Genomic DNA, 13,048 nt, shown 5'->3' with positions numbered 1-13,048 from the left:
TCATGAAGAGTCAAAATCCTAGAATTATCTCCCTGACAGCATTCCCTCCCATCCACCTCTTCCTCACCAAATGTGAAAAATGAATACTTCAGTTCTTAAATCTGTTTTCCTTTCCAAAGCTGCCTCAATTCTCTATTCTCAGCTTGACCTCACTCAATTGGAATTCTATTTTATCCTTGTTTGGTCCAATTTTAATTTATTCTGTTTCGTTATCCCTAATTTCTAACTCTGGTTATTTGCTACCTATTTTGAAATTCTTGTTTCTAGTTTTCTGGCAGAATGCCACCTCTAAGAACAGAGCTATCCCATTTAGTTCTTCCAAGTAAAAAGCTTTTAATTTCTCAGAGATTATTTTCCTGCTCTATGAAAGAATAACATCAAATGTGGTCATCTTTGTACTTTTAGATCTTTAGAAATTCAAATAATCTTTTTGCAGTTTTTTTTAAAACAGCTTTTGAAGGAACAGTTCAGTTTTCCTTTCCATTCCTTTCATTGGTTTGTTATGGACCAAGCTCTCAAATTTATTAAAGCAGGCGGCATGATGGCTCAGCGTTTAGCACTGCTGCCTCACAGCACCAGGGTCCCAGGTTTGATTCCAGCCTTGGCTGCCTGTCTGTGTGGAGTTTGCACATTCTCCCTGTGTCTGTGTGGGTTTGTTCTGGTTTCCTCCCACAGTCCAAAGAAGTGCTGGTCAGGTGAATTGGCTATTCTAAATTGCCCATAGTGTTAGGTACATTAGTCAGAGGAAAATGGGTCTGGGTGGGTTACTCTTTGGAGGGTTGGTGTGGACTTGTTAGGCCAAAGGGTCTGTTTCCACACTGTAAGGAATCTAATCTCAGGTGAATAGGGATGAGAGTTCCCCTCTTTTTGACCCTTTCTCAGTAAGTTGCAATCAATATCATATTTTGTTTAGAGTGTAGAGCTATCACAGTTCAATTAAATTTAGTTAACCAGATCAAAAATGAAGGTGACCCAATTCCATGGTTGCTTTTTGCAGTGAGTTTTATTCACTGAAAAAATAATAAATTGAGACAAATACATACACAAAGCATCACTAATGAACTTGCACAGGAGATGGGCAAGTGAGGTATTTGATACAGACAGGATAACAAATGCAGTTGTAGTTTAAGGCTTTTCAGGCTTTTTGAGTGAAATCAGAGTCCCAACTGCTTAGCTGTCATACTGTTTCCTTAGGAGCTACTTTTCATTTCTCAATCATTGGAGATTTTCCTAGTTTTTTTTCCACAGCCGTTGATTTTTGAATTTGAAGATTAAAGACAAAGAGATAAAGAGCGAAGGGAGAAGGGAACTTTCAGTATTCTTGTTGTGTTCAGTCCATGTTGCTTTCTCTCATGTTTGTTGCTGAAATCAAATTTCTAAAATATGGTTCATCCTGATGAAGAGCTTATGCCTGAAACACCGATTGTCCTGCTCCTCAGATGCTGCCTGACCTGCTGTGCTTTTCCAGCATCACACTCTCGACTCTATTCCCACTTAAACTCCACTGTCTTTTCCAATCTGAGTACTCCACAGGTAACCTTTCATTTTCAACATGTGGAGTTATTATCCAAGCATGAGGAAAACAAGAGATGCAAGTTTCTTAAAACCTCACTGAATTTCAGAGCCTCTTGATTAAAAAATGGTAATTCTGAGGCAGCTTACTGTGTATGTTCCACACATGTTGTCTTGGCTTGTGTCAGATTATCACAGTAAACAATTAATTCCAGCAATTTTCAGTTCATGAAAATTTCATGTATTAAAGTCAAATGGTGCAAAATAAATCTTATACGTCCATTTTCATACCAATCATAACAAGATGAAAGAGCTCAATGGGATTTATAGGATATGGAATTATAATACCTGTAACTTTTCTCTCCATCTGGAAAAGTCCTATGTTTCAACCTAGCAACATCCTATTACCCTCGGACAGCTTCTACAAATCCACCGACTCCCACAGCTACCTGGCGACACCTCCTCCCAGCCTGCCTTCTGTAAAAACGCTATCCCTTATTCCCAATTCCTCTGCATCCACTGTATCTGTTCCCCGGATGACCAGTTCCACCATAGAAAATCCCACATGGCCTCCTTCTTCAAAGACCGCAATTTCTCCTCCCATGTGGTCGACAATGCCCTCCAGCGCATTTCCTCCATTTCCTGCACCTCCACCCTTGAACCCCACCTCTCCCAACGCAACAAGGACAGAACTCCCCGGTCCTCACCTTCCACCCCACCAACCTCCATATATATATCACATCATCCTCCATCACTTCTGCCACCTACAAACAGATCTCACTACTAGAAATATATTTCCCTCCCCACCCCTATTTGCATTCTGGAGAGACCATTCCCTCTGCAACTCCCTTGTCAGATCCACGTCCCCCACTAGCCCACACCCACTCCCAACACCTTCCCCTTCACTTCCATCCAAGGCCACAAAAGATCATTCCACATCCAACAGAAATTTAACTGGACTTCCACTAAGGTCATCTACTGTATCCGTTGCACCCAGTGTGGTCTCCTCTACATTGGGAGACTGGACGCCTACTTGCGGAACATTTCAGAGAACATCTCCGGGACATGCGCACCAACCAACCTCACCATCTCATAGTTGAACACTTCAACTCCCCCCCCCTCCCCCTCCCACTCCCACTCTACCAAGGACATGCAGGTCCTGGGCCTCCTCCATAGCCAAACCCTAACCACCTGACGTCTGAAGGAAGAACGCCTCATCTTCCGCCTTGGGACCCTCCAACCACATGGGATCAATGTAGATTTCATTAGTTTCCTCATTTACCACCACTCCACCCCCCCCACCTTCCCACCTGATCCCAACTTGGCACCGTCTTCTTGACCATCTATCTGCTCCACCTTCCTCTCCGACCGATCACCTTCATCTACTTATTGCATCCTCAGCTTTCTTCCCCCCAGCCCCAAAACCCTCCCAGTTATCTGTCAGCCCCCTGGCCAACAAGCCTCTTTTGAAATGTCGACTCTCCTGATCCTTGGATGCTGCCTTACCAGCTGTGCATTTCCATCACAACACTCTCAATACCCTATTATGGTATGATTCAAGCCTGTGGTAAACCACAGGTACAAACCAGTGTCTCTTCATATCTGTATAAACTTCCAGAATATTCCATTGACAAAGGTTTTTATACAAATACTGTGCTAATCAACAAATCACTGCTGAATGCGCTGACTAAGTATTTATATGACAAGATAATGATTAAGTTTGTACCTTTTGGACCTTCTGTAACTTCTCACAGAATTCTGTGTTAGATAAGTCCAAGTTGCTGAGTGACAAGCGCACCTCTCCTAAAACATCACGCCGAGAATATTTGTCAAAATCCCAAACCTGGATAAAGAATATTTGCTCCAAATTAGATTGTAAAAGTACTAAAGACAAACCATTGATTGTCAATAAGAACTATATAGAGAGACTGTTGATTTCTGCTTGTTGGTGAACTAAACGTGTTTACTTTTGTCTTGCTAGATATATGAAGTTTAGCTTGTGAAATAATGTTTTGCACTATGTGATCAGCTGATTGATGTTATGTGGAGGAAGGGAATTAAATATCAAGGCTATTCATGTATTAGGAACTTTGAGCACTGGCAGAGAATGCTTTGAATGGTGAGAAATGTCACTTGGTTCTGTGAGTTTCTTCAATTTTTTTTTAGAAATTGCCACCAATAACATTGGATCTGAGCCCCATTTTGGAGAATTACACCTAAATACAGAAGTACTAAAATTTACACAATGCACCTTGAAATTTGACAAAAGAAATAATAAGTGTAGAGAAGCAAATGATTTCTGTTCTCTTCTGTTACTGTCCACACTGCTAGATAACAGTATCAGAACTCTGGGAATCTGTTCAATCTTTTCGCTAGTGAAAGGTGAGCTGTGCTGGGGTAGCTAAATCCAGGGGTCAGGCAGGATGGGGAAGAGAGAAAATGCTGTTCAATTAAAATTACCACTTCTGTTTCCTTCAAACTTTTCAGACCTTGTACAACTTGTCCAAGTACAGGAATTTATCTGTTCCTAAATAATAATAATAAAAAAGACGTGCTTATCGAGTCATTGAGTTGTATAGCACGGAAACAGAAGCTTTGGTCCAACTCATCCATGCTGACTAGATATCCTAAATTAATCTAGTCCCGTGTGCCAGCACTTGGTACATATCTCTGTAAGCCCTTCCTATTCATGTATCCATTCAGGTGCTGCCGAAGGAACATTTGTAAGTTGTTGTATTGCATCCCTTAGATCTTACTTGCTGTTGCCAATTAGTGAAACAGGTGTGAATATTGAGATATTGGGCAGAAATGTACATGGGTAGAAGTCAGGCAGTTCACATCCGTCACTGCTCTCCCATGCCATATGGAAGGTTAGCCCTCAGACCGTTGCAATTATAGTGCACAGTAGTAAGCTAAAGTAATGCAGAGTAGGACATCAGCTATTCAGGGATAGGAAGTCCCACCAGCTGGAGCTGCCATCCAACTGATTGGCCACCAGCTCCAGCGGTCCCAGCCATATATGGACACTGCTAGGACAGTCCCTGCATAAAGGCCTCAGGTAAGTGCAAAGCTTTGCTTGAGGAGGGTGTAACTACCTTAGAGGTGTGGGTGGAAGAGTGGATGTTAAAGTCCATGCAAGAAGGAAGCAAGCAGATGGATTCCATTCTTCTGGGGTGAGGCAGTGCCTTTGGTGTGCAAAAGACATCTTCAAAAGATATTACCCTCCTTCCTTTCTGCATTTTTTAAAGTTAGTGAAAAGGAGTGGGCTGCCACTCGATCTAACTGCTGATGCCAACGGCTTTATGGTGTGGAAAGGGGGACATTAGGGTCAATTGGGTTTTTTTAATGGCGGTAAGGTGGTGGGCTTGGCACATATCCTCTTCCAAATGCTTCCCCTGCCAAAAGTACACCCCACAAGGATATATAATACTCATCCCACCAGGCTGGATGTTTCAGGGCTGAGCATGTGCTTTGCTCTGCTGAGGTTATTGATTGTTGTTGTATCAGTCCATCAGTATAGAAGCATTCCACCACATTTTTAAGCTAAGCCTTGAACACATTGCTAGGCTTTGATGTGGTTAGACGTAAACACTTTGTTGTAAATAACCCAAACTCGGTCATGGAGCAATAGTGTTTTTAATAGGAGGGTATAATAGCAGTAGCAGCCTCCACCTTCCAATGGTGCTGCTGGTCAACAAAGTTGCTGACATCTGATGAATGAGGTAAAAACAATGACTGCAGATGCTGGAAACCAGATTCTGGATTAGAGGTGCTGGAAGAGCACAGCAGTTTAGGCAGCATCCAAGGAGCAGCGAAATCGACGTTTCGGGCAAAAGCCCTTCATGAACTGCCAGCTCTGGGGCAGGACTTGCATCCCCACTGATCTCAGGGAAGGCTTGTTGCTGTCTAGCTGAGAGTCTGAGAAATATTTAATTCAGTGGGCCTTCCCTAAAAGGGGTGACATGGAGATCCTCTCAGTTCTCCAGCTGGTGGGCGAGCCCTCCATTAAATCCAAATTCATGATTCATGGTAGGGGCATAAGAATGGTGATTCTATTGAAGATCAAAGAGAGATGGCTGGATTTTGTATTGTTTGAAATGGTTATCATCTGGTGCTTATGAATTTTACTAGTTGTTTTCTCAAACCTCCTCAGGCAAGGGATTGTTATTTGAGTTGTAAATGGAACTGAATAGCAAAGAGTTCCACTGTTGAGTTTATAATGAATGAAGAGTCATGGCTGAAGCAGCTAATGATGACTAACTAAAATTCTTTTCTGTGTAACTCCTGCAGTGATTATCTGGGGTTGTGTAGTTCAGCTTTTCTTAGTACAAAAACATTAAAACAAGTAATAGTAGTGAAGAGTGATATAAATGAATTAAACTCACTTTTCATTTGAATAAACAGTTTGTTTTGATTGCATTAATCTGTAGTATCAGCAGTATTCCAGATTTTTCAGAATAATGACCAAGTGTCTTGTGTCTCACCTTAGCTGCAACCAAATCATTGTCTCAAAGGCCCCTGGCTGGATTTGTTAATATAACATTGTTGTATCAATTCCTCTGCACATAACAGTTACTTCAGCTTTTTGTTGCTGTGTTTTTAAAATGATAAATAAAGTAGTCTACAAATAACTTGGATTGCTGTTAATGCTGACTTTAGTTAAATATTTAATGCAGAGTCTTGCGACTCTAATTGACCTGTCACACCTTACCTAAACTCACTTGCTACCCTACCTTGTTGAGAGTCAATGTTCATTTCCAAATTATTAAAATCAGTATGTTAGCCATGATGCTGGTCAGGTTTGCAAACAAAATGGAAAAGCTGGTCTTCTCACGCAGAGATTGAATTTAATAATTTGGAAATAAACATTGACTCTCAACAAGGTAGGGTAGCAAATGAGTTTAGGTAAGGTGTGACAGATCAATTAGAGTCGCAAGACTCTGCATTAAATATTTAAGTAAAGTCAGCATTAACAGCAATCCAAGTTATTTGTAGACTACTTTATTTATCATCTTAAAAACACAGCAACAAAAAGCTGAAGTAACAGTTATGTGCAGAGGAATTGATACAACAGTGTTATATTAACAAATCCAGCCAGGGGCCTTTGAGACAATGATTTGGTTGCAGCTAAGGTGAGACCCAAGACATTTGGTCATTATTCTGAAAAATCTGGAATACTGCTGTTACTACAGATTAATGCAATCAAAACAAACTGTTTATTCAAATGAAAAGTGAGTTTAATTCATTTATATCACTCTTCATTACTATTGCTTGTTTTAATGTTTTTGTACTAAGAGAAGCCCTGAAATAATGTATACTGACAAACTGTTGTTTCAGGTAAATAAGTATAAAGGCAGTACAACTTCACAACAATTCAAAGTTCTAAACTATAATACTTGTAATACAATGAACAAATTGGATCTAACATAGTGTTCATTCAAACACTTTAAGCTCTCCTTTGGTAAATGGCATGTAGCAGTAAACCATGATCGTCATACCGAATTAGAATCCATTAACAGGAAAAGGACAGTGAACAAATTGTAGCAATGGTTGAACAGTGCACACTATGACCATGATATAATAAAACAGTTAACCTGAATATCAAACACAGTGCTTTGACATTAAAATAACATTCTTGAATAAACATAACAAGAAAGCAAGATAATTTAAAATAAGTACCTCAAGTTTTAGAGTAGCTTTCCTATAGGCAGTCTTCTCAATATAACAGGTGTATTGGTCTCCAAAAGTGGGATTTATTGTATTCTTCACAATCTTTGTGTCCCATTGATGAAGGATACACTGGTATCGAGGTAAACTAGTAAATAACTTGATCCGAATGAAAAAGTCATTGTGCTGATTGAAGTGTCGAGCAGGAAGATTAGAAGCTTCTTTAACTGTCAGTTGTAATTTTGACTGTTTTTTATCATACAATAGGGAAAATTTCAAATCTCCAGAAAGCTCAACTTTTGAGTCAATGACAAGATCATCGTTTGATTGAATCAGTTTCAAATCAACAGGATTACTACTTTGAAGATAAAGGCTTAGTTTTTGTAAACTCTCTTGGAGCTTGTACACCTTGAAAAGACACATGGATAAAAAGGAAGATTGTATGTAAACATTGTGCAATGTGTACGTTTTAAAAGAATAATTATATCAACAATCATGAGAGTTACATACCTTGTAATCATACGTTTTCACATCTAAATACTCATCTTCATCAGACAAACCCAGAAAATCTGCAGAATTACTGTGTGTTGATAAGTTGCTTTTTTCTGTATACTGTTTGTTGGGATCAGTCCAACTCGCAGCATTTTTTGCTAGAAGCACAATATTAATTGAAAATTACACAGAAACAGTTTATTATTGGAATAATAAAAGCAGATACTCATTACATGTGAAATTCAGTCTCAAACCTAGTGATCCCATCACTCTCTGGTCTACCTGTTGGAGGGTTGATTGTACCTTTGAAGAAGAAAATTTACAAGCTTTTTTTAACACTTAATATGTGAATAGTTGGCAGCTTTTCAATGCCTTCATGAAATGTTCAGTAGCATGAAAAGAATTATTGACCCTCCTACTATAAGTACAGACAATTTTAATATCCAGTCTTTATATCTTAGGCCTGGGTGTACAAAAACTAGATTATATTTGTGTTGCATTACACCATATTATGTAAGATCACATGATAGTTCTGGAGAGCCTTTGCATCATCAAAACCCACAAGAACATACAGAACCTTATCTTGAAATCGAGCAGTTTCTGATATGATTCCAGAGATTATTTCTTCTGAGAAACCTTGAATCACAGACTATATGTTGATCTTACTACACAAGGAGAACTTCTTGGAATTACCATTAAATTTGACGTTTGCTATTCTAAATCTTGCCCCATTGACATTTGAAGTTGATTCAAAATGGTGTTCCAGATTTACTCTTTTTCTGCAGTTCATTGTCTTTTGTAGCTCTATAAAAGATTGTCTCATCCTTTCTCTTTGACCCTGAATTGGGGAATAGGGGAATGCAAAAATTCTAATTGGAATTACAAAGAAGGAAAGTACAAAGTTTTGAATTTAAAAGAGACACAGAAACAAAAATTATGAAGGGAAAACCTCAAATTCCAGAGGGGAAAGGACATGTTGAAATCTGATTTTCACCTAAAAAAAACGACTTGGATTACACAAACAGGTGGTGGCAGAAGAAAAAGATTTCTATTACTGACTTAACTACTGTTCGTATAAATAAAAATAGTATTTGTTTCATGCCTAAATTCAACCAGGAAGAAATTGAAATGTATTTTGTGTTGTTTGAGAAAATTGCCATGAAATTGCAATGGCTGAAAGAAGCTTGGATAGTATTTTGAACAGAGCTAGTTCGTAGTCATGGTGTTAAAGATGCCTTCTTACAGATAAACAGAAAAGTAACAATTAAAACTGCTCTCTTCAATGCCCATACAAGGGCCTAGCAACAAAACATTTAGAATTTCAGGAAGAGCTGGGTGAAACCTCTGAGAAATTTGCAAGAGAATGGAGATGATATTCATAAGGCTGTATGGAATAATAAGGAATAGACAAGGCGTTGAAAACCTTAGGGAAATAATGCTAATGGAAAATCTTAAAAATTGCATCTTTAAAAAATTCATGCATGGGTTGTGGGCATCGCTGGCTAGGTCAGCATTTATTGCTCATTCCAGATTGCCCAGAGAGCATTAAGAGTCAAGCACACTACTCTGGTGTCACATGTAAGCCAGACTAGGTAAAGATGGCAGATTTCCTTCCCTAAAGGACATTTTACAACAATTGTTATTTTGGACATGGTAATCATTGTTGCATCCTAGGGAAGAACATTGAACGGTTTAATGTGGAAAATGAACTTAAATAAAACTTATCCTGAATTCAAATAGGATAAGTGAAATTCAAATGTACATGTAGTAGAGCCTTTCTCCTCAAACTTGGACATTAAAAGATCTGCAAATCCAGAACAAAATGGAGATCAGGATTTAAACCGAATGGATCACGGACTATGATAAAAGGTGAACACCTTGATGCCAAAGTCATTATTGTCAAAGTTAACCAAGCCAAACAATTGTGAGATTATTCATTATGTCACAACAAGATCCAAAATGTGTGCAATGCAAAACAGATTTTAAAAAGCAACCTGAATGCTGCAAAACAATGGGATAATCTTTTAATCAAAGACAAGGGAAAATGGTAAAGACAATGCAAAATAAGAATGGAAATGGACATTCTGTGGATTAGTGACAGAAAGCAAAACCACCGATAGTATGAAAACTCTTGTTTGTAATAAAGTTGGAACTTAAACTGGATTTTAAATCTCAAGTGTCAAATGAGATTTGTTGCGACAGCCTAAGATTTCAAATGTTGCCAGGTCAGAATGTTAAATGCTGAAATGTGAAATAAAATGAAAAAACAACTACTTGTAAAATATGAATGAATTAGTTGTTGGAGCATTACCAATGTTGCAAAAAAAGTCATTCTGGTAATAATTTTTACTTTTAGTGGGGAAATATTATGCCTATGAGATGTTAAGCTAAAATGAAATCGTTTGAAATGGGGAGTGACCTATGTAAAGACCATGTGACCAGGTTTCAATCAGGACAAAGATCCTGTTTTAAGCTAATTGCAAATAAAATGTATACTTTAACAGCTTGACACAGTAACACAGAGATAATGGACAGTTGGCTTTTTTGCAAGTATAGGGCTCTTAGTCAGAAAGGGAGATCTGAAGAGGAAAGCTAAAACTGGGTGCTGCCATGCCAGGCAGATGTGGAAGATGGTTAATCTAAAAACTACCAAATATCTGGCTTGAAAAAGACTCATGAAGTGTTGAAGAGCACAAAATAAGCAAAACCTATCTTGTTATTACAATCCCATTGGTTATTGAACAAAGGATTTAATGAAGTAGTTTTCTTTTAAATAGATGGTGGAGAACTCACCCTGGTAGGGCAGGGAAAAGTCATCTTGTTAACGCTAAGAAGAGTTTGACACTTTAAGAACAAAATCTGCTGAGAGTGCATTGTAATGCATAAACAGGGCATTAGGTTTTCAGTTGTATTCAAATGTTAATAAGGAATATTTTTTTCTCTAATTTTTTTCTATTATTTGGGTGTTAAATAAGGCTTCATCTATGTTGACTTTAGTATGTTTGCTACAGTAAAAGTCTTAAAAGAATGCTATACACCATTCCTATTAAGGAAAGCTATACATCTTTTTTCTAGAGTTTAGACTGGGCTCACCTTTAATTTTCTTTGCTTTTCTATGTTGACAGTAAAGGTAGATCTGCCATCCTAGAATTATCATGGATACCAAAAGGAAAAGGCCTGCTGCCCCCAAGAGAATCATTTTCATTGTATTGCCCAGATTAATGTTCATGTTTTGAATAATAGCCAAGAATTTGCTGGTAAAATCTATGCTCCTTCTGTGTCTGTAAGATAAAACAGAATTGATTAAAAAGAACATTAGTGACTGCAACTGGTATGTTTCTATTGATAGGTTTATAGGCTACACAAATAATATTGCACAATTATTTTTAAACTCTCATTTACATATGTCCAGGAACATGGAAGTCAAGAGCTCTTTTAAAAAAAATTCACAGATGTAGGCATCTTTCACAAGGCCAGCACTTATCAGTCATCATTAGTTATCCAATACAGAATGGTTTACTAGGCTATTTACATAAGAATATAAGAACTAGGAGCAAGAGTAGGCCATCTGGCACTTCAAGCCCACTCTACCATTCAATAAAATCGTGGCTGATCTTTTCATGTCCTCAGCTCTACTTACCCTCCTTCTCACCATAACCCTTAGTTCCTTCACAGTTCAAAAAATTATCTATCTTAGCTTTGAAAACATTTACTGAGAAAACCTCAACTACTTCACTGGGCAGGGAATTCCATAGATTCAGAACCCTCTAGGTGAAGAAGTTCCTTCTCAATTCTGTCCTAAATCTGCTTCCCCTAATTTTGAAGTTAGGACCTCTTGTCCTAGTTTCACCTGCCAATGAAAACATCCTCTCTACTTCTATCTTATCTATTCCCTTCATAATTTTATATGTTTCTATAAGAATTCCCCTTCATTCTTTTAAACTCTAATAAATATAATCCCAGTCTATTCAGCCTCTCCTCAAAAACCAACCCCCTCAGCTCCAGAGTCAACCTAGTGAACCTCCTCTGCACCCCCCCTAGTGCCGGTACATCACTTCTTAAGTAAGGAGACCAAAACTGCACACAGTACTCCAGGTGTGACCTCACCAACACCTTGTGCAGCTGCAACATAACCTCCCTGCTTTCAAACTCAATCCCTTTAGCAATGAAAGAAAAAAGCATCCATTTGCCTTTTAATTACCTGTTGCACCTGCAGACCAATTTCACAAAGTAATTAAGAGTCAACCGCATTGCTGTAGGTCGAGAGTTATGCTTAAACCTGTCTGGCTAAGGCCAACAGATTTCCTTTCCCAAAGGATAGTGCAGTGACCAAGATAAGTTTTATAACAATTTTGTAGTTACATAGCCACCTTACTGAAACCAACTTTTTATTCCGGGTTTAATTAATTAAGTGAATTTGGATTCCCCAGCTGACGAAGTAGAATTTGAAGTCGTCATCAGATCATTGTTCAGGTCTCTGGATTTATGTTTCTAAATTCTTGGAGGAGCAGAGTCTGATTAGAACAAGTCAACATGGATTTAGTAAGGGGAGGTCGTGTCTGACAAACCTGTTGGAATTCTTTGGCGAGGTGACAAGTAGGTTAGATCCGGGAAACCCAGTGGATGTGGTCTATCTAGACTTCCAAAAGGCCTTTTGATAAGGTGCCACATGGGAGGCTGCTGAGCAAGGTGAGGGCCCATGGTGTTCGAGGTGAGCTACTGGTATGGCTTGAGGATTGGCTGTCTGACAGAAGGCAGAGAGTTGGGATAAAAGGTTTTTTTTGGAATGGTAGCTGGTGACAAGTGGTGTCCCGCAGGGTTCAGTGTTGGGGCCGCAGCTGTTCACATTATATATTAATGATCTGGATGAAGGGATTGGGGGACATTCCAGCGAAGTTTGCCGATGATACGAAGTTAGGTGGACAGGCATGTAGTACTGAGGAAGTGGGGAGGCTGCAGAAGAATCTAGACAATTTGGGAGAGTGGTCCAGGAAATGGCTGATGGAATTCAATGTGAGCAAATGCAAGGTCTTGCACTTTGGAAAAAAGAATAAAAGCATAGACTACTTTCTAAACGGTGAGAAAATTCGTAAAGCCAAACGTCGAATTTCCTGTTCCTTTGATGCTGCCTGACCTGCTGCGCTTTAACCAGCAACACATTTTCAGCTCTGATCTCCAGCATCTGCAGACCTCAATTTTACTACGTAAAGCCAAAGTACAAAGGGATCTGGGAGTGCTAGTCGAGGATTCTCAAAAGGTAAACATGCAGGTTGAGTCCGTGATTAAGAAAGCGAATGTAACGTTGTCATTTATCTCAAGAGGGTTGAAATATAAAAGCACCATTGTGCTACTGAGACTTTATAAAGCTTTGGTTAGG

The 13,048-nt window shown here is 38.9% G+C and overlaps 1 protein-coding gene across 2 annotated transcripts in view; it reads right to left on the bottom strand.

Moving 5' to 3' along the window:
- syt19 (synaptotagmin XIX) overlaps positions 1-13,048 on the bottom strand; it is a 78,038-nt gene that overhangs the window by 35,955 nt on the left and 29,035 nt on the right. For both annotated transcript variants that reach the window (XM_060838483.1, XM_060838482.1), the window contains exons 2-5: positions 10,765-10,952; positions 7,690-7,829; positions 7,192-7,587; positions 3,239-3,355 (exon numbers count right to left, since the gene is read on the bottom strand). In XM_060838483.1, coding sequence (XP_060694466.1) covers positions 3,239-3,355; positions 7,192-7,587; positions 7,690-7,829; positions 10,765-10,900 — 789 coding nt within the window. In that variant the 5' untranslated portion in view covers positions 10,901-10,952. The remainder of the gene's footprint in view (positions 1-3,238; positions 3,356-7,191; positions 7,588-7,689; positions 7,830-10,764; positions 10,953-13,048) is intronic.

Source organism: Hemiscyllium ocellatum, chromosome 18 (genome assembly GCF_020745735.1).
Source record: "Hemiscyllium ocellatum isolate sHemOce1 chromosome 18, sHemOce1.pat.X.cur, whole genome shotgun sequence".
Taxonomy (NCBI): domain Eukaryota; kingdom Metazoa; phylum Chordata; class Chondrichthyes; order Orectolobiformes; family Hemiscylliidae; genus Hemiscyllium; species Hemiscyllium ocellatum.
Note: the sequence above shows the minus strand (reverse complement) of the source record. Positions and strands in the feature narration are given on the sequence as shown.